The sequence below is a fragment of the Saccopteryx leptura genome, chromosome 13 (assembly GCF_036850995.1).
Source record: "Saccopteryx leptura isolate mSacLep1 chromosome 13, mSacLep1_pri_phased_curated, whole genome shotgun sequence".
In the NCBI taxonomy this organism is placed as follows: Eukaryota; Metazoa; Chordata; class Mammalia; order Chiroptera; family Emballonuridae; genus Saccopteryx; species Saccopteryx leptura.
This window is the reverse complement of record NC_089515.1, coordinates 33,955,882-33,977,616: the sequence shown is the minus strand read 5'-3', so window position 1 is coordinate 33,977,616 and position 21,735 is coordinate 33,955,882. Positions and strand designations below refer to the sequence as shown.

At 47.0% G+C, this 21,735-nt stretch overlaps 1 protein-coding gene across 5 annotated transcripts in view; it reads right to left on the bottom strand.

Moving 5' to 3' along the window:
- The window catches only part of MYOF (myoferlin), a 184,013-nt gene that overhangs the window by 17,237 nt on the left and 145,041 nt on the right, over positions 1-21,735 (bottom strand). For 2 of the 5 annotated variants that reach the window (XM_066355315.1, XM_066355316.1), the window contains 9 exons: positions 20,511-20,587; positions 18,043-18,099; positions 14,693-14,791; positions 12,664-12,789; positions 9,945-10,100; positions 9,385-9,476; positions 4,127-4,297; positions 3,268-3,416; positions 1,019-1,158 (listed from right to left, as the gene is read on the bottom strand). In XM_066355315.1, coding sequence (XP_066211412.1) covers positions 1,019-1,158; positions 3,268-3,416; positions 4,127-4,297; positions 9,385-9,476; positions 9,945-10,100; positions 12,664-12,789; positions 14,693-14,791; positions 18,043-18,099; positions 20,511-20,587 — 1,067 coding nt within the window. Of the gene's footprint in view, positions 1-1,018; positions 1,159-3,267; positions 3,417-4,126; positions 4,298-9,384; positions 9,477-9,944; positions 10,101-12,663; positions 12,790-14,692; positions 14,792-16,084; positions 16,097-18,042; positions 18,100-20,510; positions 20,588-21,735 lie in introns of all 5 variants that reach the window. The other 3 variants (XM_066355318.1, XM_066355320.1, XM_066355319.1) reach the window with 2 other exon arrangements.

Sequence of the window (21,735 nt, the reverse complement as noted above, 5' to 3'; positions counted from 1 at the left end):
CTTTGTAATTTCTTGAGATTTTATTCAGTTGAAGGTGGGAGGGAAGAGAGGAGGAAGAATGGTTTCTTTGGGGGAGGAAGAATAATAAGAGAAGAAATGAAATGTGGAACAGAATAAAAGCAAGAAGTGAATTACAAAATAACGTAGTAAACCCACTTTTTAGAGATCAGCTTGCTCACAATTCTGCCTTCTGAGTCAGTAACATTTGCATCTATTAGATTATTATTTCTGAAAGCGGGATTTCCTAGCCACCTGCATCAGAACCCTCCGGGTACTTGTTAAAATGCAGACTCTCAGCCCCAGCCGGGCCCTATCGACCCCGAGTCTCTGCAGACACAGCCTGGGCATCTTCATTACAGCAAGCATCGTCTTGGATTATTTTGTCGTTTGCCATATCTCTCCTTGCTTCCCTGGAAACTGCTACCCAGGTTCTGGATACTGACCCCCCTCAGCACTCTCCACGTGTCCCTGTGACGAGCCGTCTTGCGCCCTGTGGCCTGGCTTTTCCCCTGGCTCTTTGGTCAGATGGCACCGCCTCACCCACGCCAGGCCAAGCGCAGTTGCTTTCCCAGGCCCTGCCTCCTGGCTACAGCCAAGTGATCCAATAGCGGACAACTGGGCCAAGGTGGGGCAACCTATCCTTTCCACATCTGGAAGTAGACGGGACTACATTATAACCCCCAAACTCAGAGGCTGTGGGCATTATTCTTACACACGGGAAGGTGCTACAGGAACAGTGCAGACTAAGGAAAACTCAGAGAGAGAAACAGACGGGAAACAGGGAGAGGTCCTGCTCCGAGTTTGTTCTGAGTCATCGTCACTCTCCTGGCTGGATTTAGTGAGTTACCTGAAAATTCTTTCAATAAATACCCCTTTGGGATGAAGCTAATCTGAGTCTCATTTCTACTACTTGCATATCTAAAAGTATCCAAAAGAGAGAAAAGAGACGAGTCGTGTCAGCACCGCCTCTACGTGAGGGGTTGGGTGGTGGATCTTCCGAGGCAGGGAGCCCCTTTACCTGGGAGATGTTGGGCTGGAAGGTGCTGTGCAAAGTCCTTGTTTCCACGTGCTCAGGGACCAGCCCCTGGGTCCTGAGGATGTGCAGAGCGAGGCGCTCATCAGGGGTGCCGAGGTGCTGGTGCAGGACTTTGTTGGCTTCTGGAATGGGAAGCGACATTGAATCAGGGATGAGCAGCCAGGAACAGTTTGGCCAGGTTGCCTGAGGGATCCTCAGCACTTTATCCCAGACTTTGCAAAGTGATCAGGCAGTGCCAGTGTCCAAACTTCGATATATGAAGGTGTCATTGATAGAAATAGCTCCTGGCCCTAGCTGGTTGGCTCAGTGGTAGGGCGTCGGCCTGGCGTGCAGGAGTCCCGGGTTCGATTCCCGGCCAGGGCACACAGGAGAAGCGCCCATCTGCTTCTCCTCCCTCCCCCTCTTTTTCCTCTCTGTCTCTCTCTTCCCCTCCTACAGCCAAGGCTCCATTGGAGCAAAGATGGCCCGGGCGCTGGGGATGGCTCAATGGCCTCTGCCTCAGGCGCTACAGTGGCTCTGGTCACGGCAGAGCGACGCCCCGGAGGGGCAGAGCATCGCCCCCTGGTGGGCGTGCCAGGTGGATCCCGGTCAGGCACATGTGGGAGTCTGTCTGACTGCCTCTCCGCTTCCAGCTTCAGAAAAAAAAAAGAAAGAAATAGCTCCTGACCAAGGGGCTTTGCCCCAACTGGACTCACCTCTGACTTGTAGGAATACTTGTTTTGAATTTATGAGAATAAACTTTGATTGTGTTAAGCCATTGAAATTTATAAGTTCAACTGTCACAGCAGCTAGCATCACTGTGGCATTTAAAACATATTGCCGTAAATTTTCTGACACTCCTCCCATTGGGGCAGGGGTGTCTTTATCCTCTCTCCGAGTCTGGAGACTGAAGAAAGGATGCTGTGTGACTTCCGAGGCTGGGCATAACAAGCCACGTGGCTCCTGCCTGGTCCTCCTGGGGTGCTTGAGCTGGGGGATGCTGTCCACTGTGAAAAAAGCCTGGGGACCCAGAGACTGTCCTGTTAAAAAAACCTGAGTAGGTGCTCTGATCATGAGCCCCAGCTGAGCTCCTGGCCAAGGACCAGCATCAAGGGCCAGCCATGCCAGTGAGCCACCCTGGACTTCCAGCGCAGTCAACCCTTCGGATGGCTGCAGCCCCAGCTGACATCTGACAGCACTCAGCTGCAGGAGCACTCGAGTGAGAACCGCCGAACCCTTCCTGAAATCCTGACCCGCAAAACTGGGTGCAAAACAAAATGGTTGTTTTCAGCTGCTAAGTTTTAGGGTAATTTGTCACATAACAGTGGAAACTGGAACAGTTCTCATGGCTGATACAGCTTTGGGGGATTACTTTTTTGATTCTTTTGGGGAACGCTCATCCACGAGGCCATGTTGCCTGCCTGTTTTTTCCTAATCCCTTTTGCAAGTTCTCATGTTAAAAGCAGCCTCAACATTTCTTAAACATCTAATCATTCCGGATATTGACTAAGTCTTCTCCAAAAGGAAAGACAAAATGTATTTCTTACAACATCAAGAATAAACGGATGGGGATCCAGGAGCACTTTCACTCCCATGTGTCTTTGCTCAGCTTTCTTTGGATATCCTGTGAACCCTCAAGGCAAATCCCACTGCCACCCCCTCTGGGAAGCCCTCCTTCCTTACACAACACTGGATCATACTGTAGCTCTTATGTTCTAGTTCATTAAGCTTATTTCAGTCTTTGTCACAGTGCAGCTAGTTGTTTGTGTCAGGGCAGACTGTATTATAAATTCCTGCTTGAGAAAGAATAAGACCCAAAGCTTGCTCATGAGCCAGATGTGAACTTAGCAGATTCTCGTGACTAACCCCATGCATCCCTGAGCCTTCTCGGAGAAGGGCTGGAAGAATGATGAAGTAAACTTGGAAGAGAAATTTCTTGCATTACCATCTGAGCACTTTGCATTACATGGAAATTAGTTAATCACTAGAACTTTGTGTTTAAAGTTCGAATGGCTATGACCTAAAAAGGTCAAGTGAAACATAAGACAGACAAGAAAATGTGTCCACTTTGACACTTGACATGACAGCAAAACCCTACATAATGGGGCTTTTGTTAGATAGTTGTGTGTAGAGTCCCCTGTGGTATAATTAGGGTACTGCTCTGCCGGAAACCCTCCCCAAAGCAAACACAGCAATAGAAATGGATTGTTAAAGCTTTATAACCAGCTTGCAATCCATGGCAACATGCTTACCAAATTCATCCAAACTGTGGTCTCGTCCTCCATATCTGATTCTACTCCCATCTTCGGAAAGGATGGGTGGTGGGAAGCCTTTGAATCTGGCTACGTTTTTAAGCAGTTGTGTTGGTCTCAGTTGATCTCGCCAGGCATTTACTCCAGAACTGGGAATGACACGCGCACCCGAGTTACTGCAGGGCACACAGATTCTTCTTGGAATCAACCAACACACTCACACACTTATAGGTGCCCCAGGTAGCGAGGAAGCCAGGAATGTGCTCTACACTTCAGCTTTGCCTAGAAATCTGTTTCAAAGACCTAAAATCCACAATTATTTTGGGCTCAGCCAATTGATCCTCTTTCCCCTTCCATTTCCTCCTTTGTAAAAACGAGTTTAACTGAGATCACCATACTCACAATAGGATCTCATTAGATACTGTGGAAAAGCACTCAGGTGAAGAGGGACAACACAACATTGATCAACTGGTAGTGGTGGTGGTGGGGGGGCATCGGGAATCCTTGTTTCCAAAGGGCAGAAAATTCCTGCCATCACACACTGCCTGCTCTCAGTCTCTGGCATCAAGAAGAGAGGTTAAGAAGGCAGCAAGGAGACCAGTTCTCTGATTTGCCATCCCCACAGAGCAATGCTCTACTACAGGGGCCAGTGTTTTACACAGACTCCAGCGCCCCCTGGAGTTGAGTAATACTATGGCCCTGATTCTCCGGAAGATAATCATACCCTGAAAAACATACGTATCTGACTCAGAGAGGCAGTGATACCACAAAGACAAGCATTGAGATCAAGAGCTGAAGCTTCCCCAGTATTAATGCTAAATAGAGCAAACTGTCTACATTGATGGCCAAACCTACTTACACACAGTACTGCTCGGGTATGCCACAGTGGGACCCAAACCGGGAAAGGAATCGGTTTTCCAGATCAATGATCGTTTCTCCAACTTTTTCATCACGGGTAAAGGTGTCATAATCATAGACAGAAATTTTCAGATCTTTTTCTTGAGGTAAGTAGCAGCTCAGTTCATACATTCTAAATAAACAAATGCAAGGTCAGCCTTTCCATGGTCCCAGCCAGGCATCTCACTGACACCAGGGCTCTGTGCAAGGACTCCCCAGGCAGGGCTATGCCCGTGGGAGGTGAATGTCCTGACTCAGGTGAAGAGGATAACCAGGTGGGGGGTGGTGGTTGGGGTACATGATAGGTGTTATGCATTCCTAGTAAGAGCAAGAGATTATACACTTGCTCATAGAAAATCATGGGCTTTAAATACCTAACTTGAAATCCCAGTTCTGCTGCTTACTAGCTGTGGGACCCTAGGCCAATTACTTAACTTCTCTGTGCTCAATTGTCTCATCTGTAAATTGGTGATAATAATTTATCACCTCCCATAAGGGTCAAGTGAAGAAATGTTTAGAAAGCATTTGACATGAGTGCTTTGCTCAAAACCCAAGGGTTATAATAATAATAATAATAATTATAATTATAATAATAATAGTATTAACAGTATCACACACCTATTAACTGGGGCACCCAGGTGTCTCTGCCCAGCTGGGAGATCAGTAAGGAACAAGCACCGTTATTTACAGCCCCTGATCTGTGCCCCTCTGTTCCCTCCGCTGCCCGAACAGAGACCACCACCCTGTGGAACATTCTGACTCACCCCACAAGGGCCCGCAGGTGGGGAGAGTGAGAGTGGAATTCACCAACACGATGTGATGATGTGCAGGGTGCCAAGAAGGCGCCCACTCTCCTCCCAGACCCTCTGACCCACACTGGTTTCTAAAGGCCTTTCTACAGCAGCTATAGTAAAATGCAAACATGGTAAGCAATCCCATGGTACTTCCTGTGGCAGGTGGGGATGTGGTGCAGGCTCTGAGGGGGCGATACAACGAGCGGCATAAGCTCCAGGGCCAGGGGTCCCCAAACTTTTTACACAGAGGGCCAGTTCATTGTCCCTCAGACCATTGGAGGGCCGCCACATACAGTGCTCCTCTCACTGACCACCAATGAAAGAGGTGCCCCTTCCGGAAGTGCGGTAGGGGGGCCGGATAAATGGCCTCAGGGGGCTGCATGCGGCCCGCGGGCCGTAGTTGGGGATGCCTTGCTCCAGACGGTCGGGTTTGGTTCTGTATTTGCGCCATCCGCAGAGGTCTGGGTCCCCTAGCAGGTGCTCAACAAATTTTGTTGGCAGAAAATTGTGAGAGGCCTCTCCCATCGCTCCTCTCTCCCTGCTCCTCCTCCCCTTCTCCTCGTGCTCTGGTGTGTGAACTGGTTCCCTTCCGAAGAGCCAGGAATGTGAGTTAATCCACGTGAGCAGGAGGGTATATGTCTGCAGGGCTCTGGGAAGAAGCTTCCGGGGTGTTTCCCAGGAAATCTCAGCGACTTCTCTAGACCACAGACACCACATGGTCCCCAGACACCACAATACCAACACTGGAGTCTAAGGGACAGGTAATTTGTGTCCCTTGAGAAAAAGAATTCTTTGGTCAAATAAGATTGAGAACCACCTTTTTGGCATTACTCTGAGCAAACTCTAGGCTCCGACAAGTGCTGCAGTTAATCTTTTTCAACCCAAGTGTTGGTCAAATAAGTTTGTAAATATGATACATATGTTTGCTCGCTTATAGTTTGTATTGAGTGTGGGAGAGAGGCTGGAAGCAGAGTGGGTGGTTATAGCCCTAAGGCTTAGTTTTAAGACTAAGCTTTTCCCCACACCCTTGACTGATTGCATGATGTGGGTGTTGGAATCCATGGGAGTCCGAAAGACTAGAGTAACAGGCTTTATTGAAAGGAAGAAAGAAACCCTGCCGGGCACTTCTCCTGGGGGAGAAGAGCACCAGTTACAGACTAGGGGCGAGTTATATAGTGTTTGGGAGAGCCTGAGGGGATACTGAGGCAAAAGTCCTGGTATGTCCAGAATGCTCCTCCTTGGGGGGCTTCGAGCATGTGGGTGTTGAACCAAAAGTCCTGGTGTGTCCGGAGCCCCTCCTTGGGGCGGGTTGTCAACTTTTTGGAATTCCTTTGTCTCAGTAAGGGTGAGGTCTGACAGATAAGCGGAACATCAAGAGGGCAGTTTGGAATTCACGTATCTATCAGTGGGGTGGTGCACTCTCATGAGGAATCCCATTATGCCTCAGATAAGTGACTTTGTATCAGAGACTTCCCTATTTTGTATATAGGATTAAAGGTTTTGATTTCTACACTATAAAGTGGGGCAGACCAGGAGTTTGCTCTCTTGGTTCTTGAGATTAGCATTAGAGGGATTACATTCTAAGAGAGCAGAGAAAGGCCATGTGGAGGAGGCCAGGAGAAACAGCTAAGATGGCAGAATGCTGAAGGAGAAGCCAGTTTGTGCAGAGAGGAGATGGGGAACAGAGGTGAATAAGGCTAATGAGCTGGAGACTTTTGATTCTAGGAAACTCGGATAAGTCAGTAGCTTTGTGAGCACCTAATGAATGGGTTCTGGAGCCCAGTGTGTGTTTTTTACTTGCCTGCTGGGTGCAAACTAGGATTAAAGGTAATGACCCACCAGTTCTTGGCTCCGTTGTTTCATTACCGTCTGTCCGAATCTAATGCGAGCCTGCATGGGCCAGGCGGCTGTGATGGTGGCCGGGGCTACTGGCCTTACACCAAGCATCTTGGTTCGATGAAGAAACACACCAATTAACATTTTATGGAAGATACTGACATTCCATTGAGTGTGAGCTGGCAGGGATGTGGTAGGAATATGCTGAACGATGGTTGAATTCCTGTCCCAGAGAGTGTCACTTAGAAGAAAGTCAGCCCCCAAGCCTGAAGCCAGGGACCACAGCCATCTCAGGGTTGCAGAGCCCCACCTGGCTGGATGGGGGTAAGTCTGCACGCATGCCAGACAGGAATCGGCCGAGCAGGGCCTGACAGCATCCCTTCCTCGCTGGGTGGCTCCGAGCAAGACTTTTCCTGCCACTTAATTAAGCTGGCGCTTGGCTCCTCTGAGACGAGCCGTTCAGACAGGGCCGCCTTTCTCCCGTACAAGCTGGCTTCCTCTGCTTCCCCGTCTCCCTCGCGCGGAGCCCTCCTTCCTGCCTTGCGTGCCTCTTCCTGTCTAGACCTCGGGGCTGGATCAGCGGGAGAAAAGGGAAACGATCACATTGCCATGCCAGGGGATTACTTCCCCTCCCCGGCCCCGGCACGTGGCCTTGGGGTGTGCGGGCGCAGAGGGCGGGCGCGTGTGCGCCCGGGAGCCGGGAGCATGAGGTCCCTTGTGCATGTGTGTTACGGGGTGTGAGCGAGGGGACGATGATGTGTGCGAACCTGCGAGACCTTGACGAGTGACAAAGACTTTCTTGTGTATGTGCATGCATGCACATACCCAGGCATGAGAGAGAGAGAGAGAGAGAGAGAGAGAGAGAGAGAGAGAGAATGCAAAACGGCACAAGCCAGCCAGCATGAGGAGAAAAGAAGAGGGTGGACGAGATAAGAAAGCCAGCAATGAGCAGACAGGCCACACGTCAGACAGGAACAAAGTACGCTCCCGCTTGGCACGGCTCTTTGGAAAAGAGCACTGTGTTCACCAATGTTTTGTACAAAGAACATTTTTCTACAAGTGGTGGCTTTGCCGTGCGTATATAAAGCATTACTACCAAGGGTGTCGGGAAAATCCGTGGTTTGGAGTCAGGAATTTCTGCTTAAATCTTGGCCCCACCACGTACTAGGTCTGTCAGCAGAGCTCTGGGGGGGTTTGTTCCCTCGGCTGTAAAGTGGGCCGCTCATCCCGGACCCGACAGGAGATGTCATCAGACGGTGGCAGCCACGGAGAGAGGAGTGGGAGCCAGGGACTCGCTGGAGCCTCACAGCCTAGGTTGGAAGCCTGACTCCCCTTTCACCAGCTGGGCACTGAAGGCCCTGACTGACTGTGCCTCAGTTTCCTCTGTTGTAAAATGGGGGTAAATAGTACCTCAGAGTTGTGAGATCTTTGACGTATTTTACATAAACAGCTCAGCATAGTAACTGCACACAGTAAAAGCTTACGTAATAATAGCTGTTGTTAAACACGGATGCAGTTCCTAACTGAACAATGCCGGTCCTATTTAGAGATCACTTAGATGTCTTACCATTGAGAAGGTTCTGATGAGATCAATGGGACAGCTCAGAAACAAGTTTAAAGTAGCAAGGACAAAGAAAATAATGCTATTTCAAGAATCTTCGGGAACAGAAGACAGAGAGGACAGGGCATTTTAATCCCATCACTTTCTGCCCCGTCCTTAGTCTCGGTAACAGTCAATAATACAGGGGTGGGAAAAGGAAGGGTTAGAGTTGTAATACAAATAAATAATATAATAAACTAACACAAGAATAAACTGTGTTTCACATACTCACACCTGTAAGCCTACTTCTGTATATTTACTGGATCAAAATGGTGGGATTTAAACATCCCAGAAAACAGAGCCAAAACTGGATTCAGGGAAGGAGAACTGAACCACATTGTCACTACAGGTAAGTCACCTGCTCCTGCCCAGCCTTCCTGTCTAGAACCCACAGACATATCAGACTCCGAGGCTGTGTGCCTCCTCTGCCCCCGCCCCCAGGACTCAGAGCAACTTTCTAGGAGGAGTCCATCTCATGACTTGCTATATTTCCTTCATGGTACTTCTCACTTCCATAAAATTATTATTATTATTATTATTATTATTTTAAGTGAGAGAGAGAGAGATAGGAAAAGAAAGAGATGAGAAGCATCAACTCGTAGTTGTGGCCCCTTAGTTGTTCATTCATTGCTTCTCATAAGTGACTTGACCAAGTGTGGGCTCAAGCCTTGCCAGTAACCCCTTGCTCAAGCCAGCAACCTTGGGCTCAAGCCAGCGACCCTGCACTCAAGCCAGCAACCTTGGGGTTTTGAACCTGGAACCTCAGCATTCCAGGTCAATGCTCTATCCACTGCGCCATCAGTGGTCAGACCCATGAAATACTTTTATTTGTGAATTTTCATATTTATTACCCGCCTTAATGACTAGAGTATTTGTCTAGTTCATGGTCACAGTTCCAGAGCCTAGACCAGAGCTCGGCACATCACACATTCATCATCTGTAGGCCATAAGGAAAGGAAGGACAGGAAAAGGTCAAGAGGTGTACCTTACCTGCCAAAAACCGGGTTGAGGGTGTTGGGTACGTAGTGGTCTCGATCTTCAATGACTTTTTTGCCCAGTGTTATTTTGATATAAGGGTCACACTGTGAGGACAAAAAGAGATAGTATGTTATGTCATCTTGGGGTGCAAGTTTAAGTCAGTTTCTGGGACAGACTCAGGTGTATCACTCCCAAACTGATGAAAGATGGCGGCCGTGGCACCCGTGTGCCTCAGACGAGGTCTGCGCCGTGCCTCCCCTGGGGTGGCACACAGCCAGCGGCCTTCAGAGGAGCGGTGTGGGACGGAGAGGCAGTGGCAGGGAGGAGGGACAGAGCTAACTCTCTCCAAGGTCACAGCTGTAAAATAAGAAGGGTGACCAGAACACCCAAACCCCTCCAAGTTCTTAGATAAGTGACGGTTGGGACAATCCTCTCCTGAATACATTGTTTTGATAGAGTGTCTTTCCCTTTAATGAGATAACAGATGCCCCCAAAGAAAGAACATGACAATTATTGTGGTTGATGACTGTAATTATCCTAAAGGAGAGAAAGCCCCACACCCAAACTCTTACCAGGCCATTGTTGTCCTGGGGCTGGAGCTCCAAGCCTCGCACAATGTAAATCCTAACGGTGCATTCCTGTGGGACGCTGTCAGGTAATTCTCGAAATTGCCTGGGAGGGGTCGGCACACTGGGGTCATCCGGCAGCGCGTAGACCCTGAAGGAGCCCTAGGAGAGAGACACACCATGTGCTCACGGGGCCCCGGGCACCCTGGGGAGACAGTCCTGGGCAGTGCCCACCTCTCGCAGGGCTCTCCCGGACAGCCACGGGCGTTGTGCGCTCGGGTGGAAAAAAACACTGTGTATTACACTTGGGATACTTCCAGGAGGGAAAGTGAAATAATGATAAAGTAATTCATAGTTTACAGGGGAGAAGAAAGGGCAGCTCAGAAGCAGGGAAACCAGGCAGAAGATGGAGGTGGCTTGGACCAGTATGCGGTCGTGAGGAGTGAAATTCTGCACAGATTTGGAAGAAAGGAATAAAGAGATTATTATAAAAATGCAATAAAGTTGTAGAGTGATTTCCCTTTTCTTGTATCACCTGGTAAACCCTCTCCCCCTCTTAGGCAAAATCCTTCATGTTTCAGCTAAAAAAAAAAATCCTTCCTGTCTCAGCTAAAAGGTGCCTCCTCTTCCAGGAAACCTCCCTGACTACCCTGGGTTGGGAGTGTCTCCTGCATGCACTCCCTTAACCCCGCGCTCACCTCTGTCTCAGCACTGACCTCTGTGTTGTAACTGTCTATCTATTGTCTAGATTCCTCACAAGATTGTGCGCTTCCTGGGGGTGGAGATTATGTCTTGTTCATCACTCGGCCTCCAGGACACCCCGCAGGGCTGGCTGTGTAGCAACCCCCCAAAAAGAAAGTTTTTTGAATGAGTGAGCTATCAGGCCAGCTTGAGAGGCCGTATATTTTATCCTGGAACTGACTTAAGTACAAGAAAACATTAAAATTGGATTCAGAACATGTGGGTCTTAGTTCCGGCAATGTTCACTCAGCAAAGCAGCATGAAGTAAGCACCTAATATGTGCCACGTCCTGGGGACCCAAAAATAAACTCAAGGAACCCAGTCTGGCACAGGGATATTATATATATAGGTTTGACTCTCATGCCGCGTCTTTGATTGTTTGGTGGGAACCTGTCAGGAGGATTTTTTGTTTGTATTTTTCTGAAGCCTGAAACGGGGAGGCTGTCAGACAGACTCCCGCATGAGCCCGACCGGGATCCACCCGCACGCCCACCAGGGGGCGATGCTCTACCCATCCAGGGCGTCGCTCTGTCGCGACCAGAGCCATTCTAGTACCTGAGGCAGAGGCCATAGAGCCACCCCCAGCGCCCGGGCCATCTTTTGCTCCAATGGAGCCTCGGCTGCGGGAGGGGAAGAGAGAGACAGAGAGGAAGGAAAGGGGGAGGGGTGGAGAAGCAGATGGGCGCCTCTCCTGTGTGCCCTGGCCGGGAATCGAACCCAGGACTTCCGCACGCCAGGCCGACGCTCTACCGCTGAGCCAACCAGCCAGGGCCAAGTCAGGAGGATTTTGAGACCACCTGTAGAACTGAACGCTCTGATGGATTAGCAGTGTCTGCTACTGGCAGGCACAGCATGGCCGAGGCTGCGCAGGTTTGCCAGCAGTGTTTGGAGCAGTCACAAAAGCAGACACTTACAATGTGAAAGATGCTTTCATAGGGACAGGAACCCAGACCTGTGGGAGCCTGGAGCAGGAGTGAGTCACTCTGCCAGAAGCAATCAGGGAACACTTCACAAAGAATGTGACAATTGAGCTGGCTTAAAAGAATGAGGAGGAGTTTGTCAGACCACAAAGAGGGAAGGAGGAAGATCCTGTCCCAAGGCTCTGAGTTGTGAAAGGACAGGTGTGTTTGGGGCTTGGGAGACAGCCTCCTGAACAGGAGGGGCGGGTTGCAGGGGAGACAAGTAGCTATGTGACACGCTGGCTCCACCTTAGGAAGGAGTTGAGACTTGATCTGGTAGAAAACCAAATGATGTCTTTAAGCAGTCAAGAAATACAATCAGATTTGGTCACAAACCTGGTCAGATTTGGGGGAACGAGATGGTGACAAGGACAATCAGTTGGGAAGTTGCCACTTGGGTCCTGCTGAAAGCCTGGGAGAGGCAGTGGAAATGGGGAGGCGCACTAGATCTTGAGAGGCTGACTGTAGAGCAGGGGTCCCCAAACTACAGCCCGCGGGCCACATGCGGCCTCCTGAGGCCATTTATCCGGCCCCTGCCGCACTTCCAGAAGGGGCACCTCTTTCATTGGTGGTCAGTGAGAGGAGCATAGTTCCCATGGAAATACTGGTCAGTTGGTTGATTTAAATTTACTTGTTCTTTATTTTAAATATTGTATTTGTTTCCGTTTTTTTTTTTTTTTACTTTAAAATAAGATCTGTGCAGTGTGCATAGGGATTTGTTCATAGTTTTTTTATAGTCTGGCCCTCCAACGGTCTAAGGGACAGTGAACTGGCCCCCTGTGTAAAAAGTTTGGGGACCCCTGCAGTAGAGGATTCAAGGCTGCGTGGCATGAGCAGGAAGATACCGAGAATGGCTTCCAGGGTTCTGCCGCCGACCCCATTGCCCTTTTCCTACATAGCAACTTCTAGGCTCTTTGAGCTGTCAGGGGGCATGGCTCTACCCTAGAGGCTGGCTGTCTTTTATCCTGCGCCTCTGAAGAAAATAAAGGTGGATTTTAAACCAGACAAACACACATGGTACGCACCTTAAACTCTCCTACCACAGTAGGGTCTTCATTCTCGTCCGATTTGCCTCGATACAGTTTGAAAGTATCTGAGAAGTCTGTCAGGCCCTCAAATTCTGCCACATTCTCTAGTTCACAGTCGTATATCTGAAAACCATCAACAGATTCTTAATTTCTCATTAAAATATAGGTGGAGTCTAAAAAATCAAAAAAGGCTGTTAATGCCAAATGGGCATGAGGATGTGGAGGAGCCCTGGGAGGTCTCGTGAATCCGGCAGCAGTGAGAAAAACACAGCCACTGCGGGAAATCAATGTCTGCCCGTGTCTTACGGAGTTAAATAGCCACCTATTCCATGATGCAGAAATCGCAGTCCTAGGCCATTATTCAAGAGACATGACAATGAGTCCACCTGGTACAAGAATGTGGACAGCAGCTTCATCATCAGGAGGATGGATAAACAAATTGTGACATGTCCATACAAAGAAAAAAAGGGACAAACTATTGCACATGTGACAATATGATGGGTCCCAAAGTTAAAGAAGTCAGACACACGCAAAGTATGTCCTGATGAGTCCATTTACATGAAGTACAAAAACAGGCAAGACTAATGGTGGTGAAATCAGATCAGTTGTCTCTGGAAGGGGTGAAAGGTTGTGGGGAACTGACTAGAAAGGGGTACAAAGGGGTTTTCCACGGTGATGGAAATGTTCTTTGCCTTGTTTTGTGGTGGTTTACATAAGTGTATACAATGATCAAACCTCATTGAATAGGTTCCTTTAGGTATGTAAATTATACCTCAACAAAAATATTAGAAGAAGAAGAGGATGAGGAGAAAGGATGGGAAGGAGAAAAGAAAGACGAGAGAGGGAGGAAGGATGGACTCCGGGACTGACCCACCAGACTAGTTTGATCAGTTTTCTAAATTAGTGGTTCTTTACATGCTGGTGTTTCTTTTTCTTTTTTTCTTTCTTTCTTTCTTTTTTTTTTTTTTTTTTTTTTTTTTTTACAGTGACAGAGAGAGAGTCAGAGAGGGATAGATAGGGACAGACAGACAGGAACATAGAGAGTTGAGAAGCATCAATCATTAGGTTTTCGTTGTGGCTCCTTAGTTGTTCATTGATTGCTTTCTCATATGTGCCTTGACCGGGGGGCTACAGCAGACTGAGTAACCCCTTGCTCAAGCCAGCGACCTTGGGCTCAAGCTGGTGAGCCTTGCTCAAACCAGATGAGCCCGCGCTCAAGCTGGCGACATCAGAGTCTCAAACCTGGGTCCTCCTCATCCCAGTCCGACGCTCTATTCACTGTGCCACTGCCTGGTCAGGCACATGCTTATGTTTCTTAAGCTGCATTAAGATGTTATAACAATAACATTAAAAAATGTGGGTTTTTCCACTTTGATGGGAAAATACATTTCAATGATTAGCTATTTCTCATTCTGAAGTTTTTTTCTCCTATGCATTATTCTGAAAACTTTAGCATTTGCTCCTACTTGGGTATATTCCAGTCTGAAAAGCTGAATAAAGAATCAGAAAACCCAAAACATTTACAGAAAGATCAGAGAGAGCCAGACCTGCCTCACTCAAGAGCTTGTCTTCCTCCTGGACACATGTGCCCACGGGTGTATCTGTATGCTGCATACGTGTAATAGAATTAACTTTTTAGCTAGTGAAATTGATGACTGTTTGGAGGACTCAATGAAGCATGTTGATGTTTCCAGCTGTTCAGCAAGAGCACTATGACTTTTATGTCTCCCAGGGTCAAAATAGACAATTGTTGGCTTAATTAGTGTGGTGCCAAGCCATTCCTAACCTTCTGCCAGATGCCCCAAGGTGGCAGGCACATAAACATAGATCAATGGTGGTCCTCAAGCCCCTGGAGTCTTTGTAAAGCCAAAACCCATTGCAAGAGGGCCCAAAAGGAGTCCAGAGGTGCTCCTGGCTCCTTCCGATTAGCACATGCCATTGGACCTTTCAGTCTTTCACTTAGCTCTGCCTATGGCCAGTTTTATGAATATTGTCCCCCCACCCACAATAGCATAGGCTCAGGTACCTTGAGTTTGGAATAGCCTTTCTGAATATATTGTCCACACTTTTCATGTTCCCCTGTGGAAGCATAAAATTTACTCCACCAGTCAACGATTTCTTCCTCCTAAAGAAAGACATGTGAAGATGAAAAAATCTTTAGTGACAACTTATATTTCCAAACATTGCAGGAAAATCCATATGTAATAGGTAAGAGAAATAGGTACTTCTGTACCTGAAACAGGCAAGAATATATGACTTTTGTTTACACACACAATGGATAAAGCATTCACGATTCTCCTACCTACAAACTGAAGGTGAGATGATCCTTGGCCAATAAAATGTGTTTGGCTTTAATGTCCACAGCTAGTGGTCATCATCTAGTATGATGATTTTTCTTACATCCTATAGACACAATCAATTCATTTGTCTGTTTTTATTCTCTTGACTTGATAGTTAAAATACAGATAATAGATTAAAATAAAACCTCCAGTATACATTTCCTACTACTTCATTTCCTTAGCCCTCTTAGCTGGCTATGCTTTGTATAACAAAGTTCACTAAGCTAAGAGTTGGAAAAACTGGTTCTAAGTCAAGTTCCATCCTTTACATTATAAGCCATATCCTTATGTTATAAGCTATACCAGCTTAAGCAAGTCATTTAATGTCTCCGAGCATCAATTTCTTCATCCACTCAATGAGGTAACACTACCTGTTTCCATCCAGCTCAGAGGCTTGTTTTGGAAATCAAATAAGGTCCTTAGGAGAAAGAGCTTTGCAAATGACTAAATGTGAAACAAAAGTAGGGAGGTTTTATGCTTCATTTAGACCAGTGGCTCTCAACCTGTTCTTGGAGATTCTAATTCACTCCGCCTGAGGTGAGACCTAGGCACCCAGTAGGCTTCCCAAAGTCCCCAGGTAATTCCAATGTGCAGCCAGAGCTGAGCACCTCTGATTAAGCTGGGTGGTTCCTCTCTGGGCAAAAGAGGGAGCGTATCAGAGTCATTTGCGGAACATCTGCAGATTGCCAAAGGCTATAGTTTGTAGAAGGCTGCCTTAATTCCGACTCGGATTTATAATAACAGATCCTCATCAGGCCCTCTAATTGCTTATTTTCATCTACCTGGGGAAGAGTGATGATGTCAAATATACAGTGTCACCTATAATATAGTTTCCTATTCAATCTAGGAGGAAGAAAGAAGAAACACTCAAGAAAAGCTATTTCTTACTTGTGTACAGTGCGTGTGTGTGTGTGTGTGTGTGTGTGTGTGTGTGTGTGTGTGTGTGTATATATTTCCCCTTTATGGATATTTCCCCTTTATGGATAAGCCAACCCTGGACTTAAAAAATTTCTTCATATATCAGTCATAGGCAGAAAATATATGAATCTTAAATCTAATAAAACGTGTTCAACAGTTACCTTTTCTGTCAGCTGCTCATCACATGCATGGGCAGGAAGAGGGCAAACCATGCAACAGGTCACAGATGGAAAGCCCATGAGCATTAGGTTTAAAGAGAAAGGGAGAAGGAGAAATTATTTCTCATGCATGCTTTATAATACCACCATTTTGATGCATCATTTAAATGATTCAATGCAAGATGATCTCATAATTAAACAGACCTTATTGGTTTCTTTTCTGAAAATGTGCAGAAGGGTCACAAACAGTGCTAAATAAAAGGCTTGGAGGGAGCCACCCACATGCCATGTTTTTAATGGAGTTAGAGGGTCTCGTTGTTGCCAGCACAGTGGTCAGGCAGGAAGGGCCAGTGGTGGGATTCAGCCAGTTTGCACCGGTTCGGTAGAACCAATACCTGATTTTTTGTTAAGTTTAGTGAATTAGTTTTTAAAATGGCACTTGTAACCAGGATTCTCGCTAAGGTGGGCGCCTGGGCAGCCGCCCAATGTGGAAATCACAAATTTACATTCCTCACTCTTTTAACGTACATCTGTGCAACAGCGTATTCTAAGCGCCCGTAGTAATGTTCATTGTGTCCATGGGTGAAAGAAATTGCAAGTGAGGAACGCCAGTCAAGAAGCAACATGGAAAGATCTTAGCAGTTTTATTGCTTTTTGTCAGGTATTACTGAATATTTTTCATTGGTATTTTAAAACTTTTTCTTATAAACATAATCTAGTTTTGTGTACCTATTTTATTGTTCTGATTCAAGTATTAAATGCATGACATAATAAATTACCTTTCAGCATATTGTTTCTTTATACTTAAAATGGTCATTAGGGCAGAGAACCGGCATTAAATTATTTGAATCCCACCACTGGCCCTGAAGCTGCTCATGTCCTTGTCCCAAACCTTTCATTCCAATCAGCCCCTAAAATCTATCCCCAACTTGACCTATTCTCATCCCTTCAGAAACTCCCATCACAAGGTCTTCATGTCTAGCAGGACATCAATATCATCCTGTGGGTACCTTTCTTTGGTTTCTCCCCAGGCACCAAATCCAGATCCACCCATCAGAATCGCTCTAAGATGTCAAGTTTCTCATGGGCTAATAATTCCTTCCACTTGAGTTTCTGCATGAAGAAACCAACCCTGGTCTCAGGACACATCCCCAGGAGATAAGGGAATGGGGAACTTTGAGTTTTATCTCAGCACCTGTGGGAACATTAGCTAAGCTCACTCACCCTTGGGGGAAGTTTGAAAGATTGCTAAGCAGGTCCCCTCTCTGAAACCCTAACTTCAGGTCATTTTGAAGTTGAGGAGAGAACAACCCTCACAGCAGGTGCTCCCTACAGCTGCTGCACAGATGGCCCCGGGTCCCAGGGCATCTTCTGTTAAGGGCTCCTTGGCGTTTTCCAGATTGACCTTTGTTCAGCACACAGAGTTGCCAAGAGAGGCAGAAAGTCTGATAAGTAGATGCAACACTTCTTTCTATTAGATTCATACCAAAGCTGGATTAAAGGTTAAATTGTCACAGCCAAATTGAGATTTTGGAGAGAGGGATTTTATGTCGAAAAATGCTTCCGTTTTCTGAGTGGTTCCTGAATTCAGATTTTTAGACTGTTTCCTCACATTTACTTTCAGCTAATCAAAACCATTTCAAAGAAGAGAACAGTTCATGGTTGAAAATGCATTCTTCAAAGGAAACTGATCATTTTAAAATCGGAGATCAACACGGGGAGAATTTGTTTACATCTCCTGCGCATCAGTTTATACAGGAAAGTCACTGGAGCCAGTGACTTGCTTTATCACGCCCAAATGGCACCGAAGAGTCTGCTCTTCGGCTTAGAACAATCCCATCTGTTTAGAGATCGCCTCTCACTCCAAAATCTGCTATGAGAAAGAATCCAAAGGAGAATTCAAGTCGTAGACCGAGCTCCCGCGAGCCAAGCAGCCTCATGCACCTTTTTATCATACATACATGCACTGTCGCTGCAGAAACCATTTTGCCGAGTGCTGTTGACATACTGCTTAAGCACTGGAATTGGAAGGCATTTGTTGAAATGGCCATGTAGAAATGTCCCTGTTATCTGGCTAGCACTGACCCATTCGCCCCAAATACTTATTCTCACTTTTCTTGTGATAGTGCTGAGCCCACTCATTAAGAGTTCCCACAGTCATCACGGGGTGTGGGTTTCTGCAAGGGTGAGACTGTCACCCAAAGCCACGACCTTCAGATCCCGTCTATGGCACACAGTTAGTCTTGATCCACTCCCTCGATTTCCCCATATAAAAAGCTTGAATTGAGTTAGTGGTAGCAGCTGTACATGACACACATACCTCATGTACATGTAACACATGCATGTCATACATACATGTATATTACATGTATGCATGTAGAAGGCCCTATGTACATGTCATGTAGGATATCAGCAAGCTTGTTATTGGCACATCTAAAGCTCAACTTAAATCATTTGACTTCGCAAAGATATGCATTGTCTTTCCTGATGAACCAGTGGAGGCAATATTAAATTAATATTAATATTTAATATTCATATTAAAGAGGCGATTCCACCAGTCTTTTTTTTATCAACACAGCATACCTCAACTGGGTGTTAGGACAGCATGCTGATCAAAGTCACATATAATAAGAGTGGGACACCATTCACCGATGGCTGCTACTACCGTCCCCAAGCCTGCTACGTTGCCACTTAAATGCTATAGTGTAAACCAAACTGTCACAATGTGTTGCTATAGGAACCTAGTCATCTGTTAACTATTTTTAAGAAATGAATGAGAATAGTGGCACAGGTTGAATTTCTTCTTATTCTTGATGTCCTGCCACCCCCATACTTAGGGCTACTGAGTCCACAGCGGGCACGAACAAGGACTGATTGATGGTGCAAGGTAAAATAACTGGAGGCAGGTTCTAGAGCAGGATCTCAAACTGCCTTTTCCCAGAGAGCTGTAAAATGTACACAAGGGATCCGAAGTGTATTATACTTCTCCCTACGCTACTACTGTTTTAGGGGGAATACTTCAGGTAGTTTACAGACTGAACACAATAGCTTTGTAAATTTGATATTGTCATTTGTGACCACAGAGGATTCTCCGGGCACAGAATCTACCTCTGTTACACAGAGATGGCTGTGGAGACCGCACTTAACACGGCCCAATTGTTGGTGAGTGAACGCAGTGGGAAGGAAGTGGACTTTTTAAAGGCACTGTTTATGGACAGAACACATTAAAATGCAATCATGTGCAGTTTTTGGCCAGTTTGTACATTAAAACATGTTGTGAAAGTCCATCATAAATGCCAACAGAAACAGAGAGATATTTGATGTTTTCTTTTTTCTGGGCTGAGACTCCCTCCCTCCCTCCCTCCCTCCCTTCCCTTCTTGTACAAATTGGCTCGAATGGTTTTAAAATAGGGTCCTGAATGAGCATTTCCAACAATTTTTTTTTTTACTTCAAAACCACAGTGACTATAAAAATTGGGGATATCCCATACACTGACAAATAGGGTCATTAAAAATCCATGACCCTTCTGCTTCGTGTAGGGAAAATACTGGTGTGCTACAGGCATCCATCTTCTGAATGTTGTAATGCTATAAATTTGCTTTTGAAAAATTTTTTTTTCTAGCAAATGATATCACTCAGACTGCCCACACCAATGTTTTTCATACCTGCTTGCAAATTAGGGTCACTTGGGGAGATTTTAAAATATACTGATATCTACGTTCCTTTTCAGGGGTGGGGGCTGGCCTGGGGGTTATTTTAAGTTAAGTATCTGAGGTTACTGAGGGTAGTTAGTTCACACAGCGCCATCATAACATTTTTTTTTTTTTTGTATTTTTCTGAAGCTGGAAATGGGGAGAGACAGTCAGACAGACTACCGCATGCGCCCGACCGGGATCCACCCGGCACGCCCACCAGGGGGCGACGCTCTGCCCACCAGGGGGCCATGCTCTGCCCCTCTGGGGCGTCGCTCTGTTGCGACCAGAGCCACTCTAGCGCCTGGGGCAGAGGCCAAGGAGCCATCCCCAGCAGCCGGGCCATCTTTGCTCCAATGGAGCCTCGGCTGTGGGAGGGGAAGGGAGAGACAGAGAGGAAGGAGAGGGGGAGGGGTGGAGAAGCAGATGGGCGCTTCTCCTGTGTGCCCTGGCCGGGAATCGAACCCGGGACTTCTGCACGCCAGGCCAACGCTCTACCACTGAGTCAACCGGCCAGGGCCATCATAACATTTGATGAGTGCAAGATGCAGATTCTTTACCTTGGATTTGATTATTATTATTTGATTATAATTATTATTCTAATTAAGCACGGGAATTGGATTTGATTATTATTATTCTAATTACATTGAATGATGGTGTTTGACTAAATTCACCCAATGCCTAGACACCTGAAAGGTAAAAAGGACATTATCCAATGATCAATTCTGAAGCCTACCTTCGAAGCGAGTAATGGCTTGGTGTCTTCTATTTCAATAACAACGTCCCGGCGGGGTGGGGTAGACATGAAGGAGGCTGCAAAACAATTCCATAATTGAAAAATGCGTACAAAAATACAGTGGTGTATACTCTACTACGAGTGCAAGTTTAACAGCCACGGAGTGGATGAGAGGGTTTACCCGCGATGAGACCACTGAATGGAGAGCATCACATCTGAATGTAGAAAGAAAATAACCCAATAATTCATCCCTTTCCCCAAAATATGATATGATTTTAGACATTCTCAGGGGAATATATGATCCTTTTTTTCTTTCGCCTTGGACAGCCCAGTGCCTATACATAGGAAGTACTCAAAAAAGACATGTCAATACAAGTCTTTTTTTTTTTTTTTTCATTTTTCTGAAGCTGGAAACAGGGAGAGACAGTCAGACAGACTCCCGCATGCGCCCAACCGGGATCCACCTGGCACGCCCACCAGGGGCGACGCTCTGCCCACCAGGGGGCGATGCTCTGCCCATCCTGGGCGTCGCCATGTTGCGACCAGAGCCACTCTAGCGCCTGAGGCAGAGGCCACAGAGCCATCCCCAGCGCCCGGGCCATCTTTGCTCCAATGGAGCCTTGGCTGCGGGAGGGGAAGAGAGAGACTGAGAGGAAAGCGCAGCGGAGGGGTGGAGAAGCAAATGGGCGCTTCTCCTGTGTGCCCTGGCCGGGAATCGAACCCGGGTCCTCTGCACGCCAGGCCGACGCTCCACCGCTGAGCCAACCGGCCAGGGCAATACAAGTCTTTAGAGGAGGCAGAAGGAGGGGCTGGGGGTTGGGGAACCGACATTGAAAGGAGCCTCCTCTTTGTAGCACCTGCTCTAAGACATAGAAAGCAAAGCAGGTGACTAGCTGCACATTTCATGGGCTCCGTCAGCCCTGGTTGTGATAGTGTTTGCAGAGGGAAAATGCACACACCCTGACTTTCATTTCCAGAATATTTGTGGATTTTGGAATGAGAACGAGGGCTCAGGAATAGCCCCTGGGCTCACTAGGTTTGGTTCAGCTAAAGAGGTGCCAAAGCCTCAGTCTAGGGCAAGGGTGAAGGAGAGAGACGAGAAGCATCAATTCTTCATTGTAGCTCCTTAGTTATTCATTGATTGCTTTCTCATATGTGCCTTGATGGGGGGGGGGGGGGGCTACAGCAGAGCGAGTGACACCTTGCTCAAGGCAGCAACCTTGGG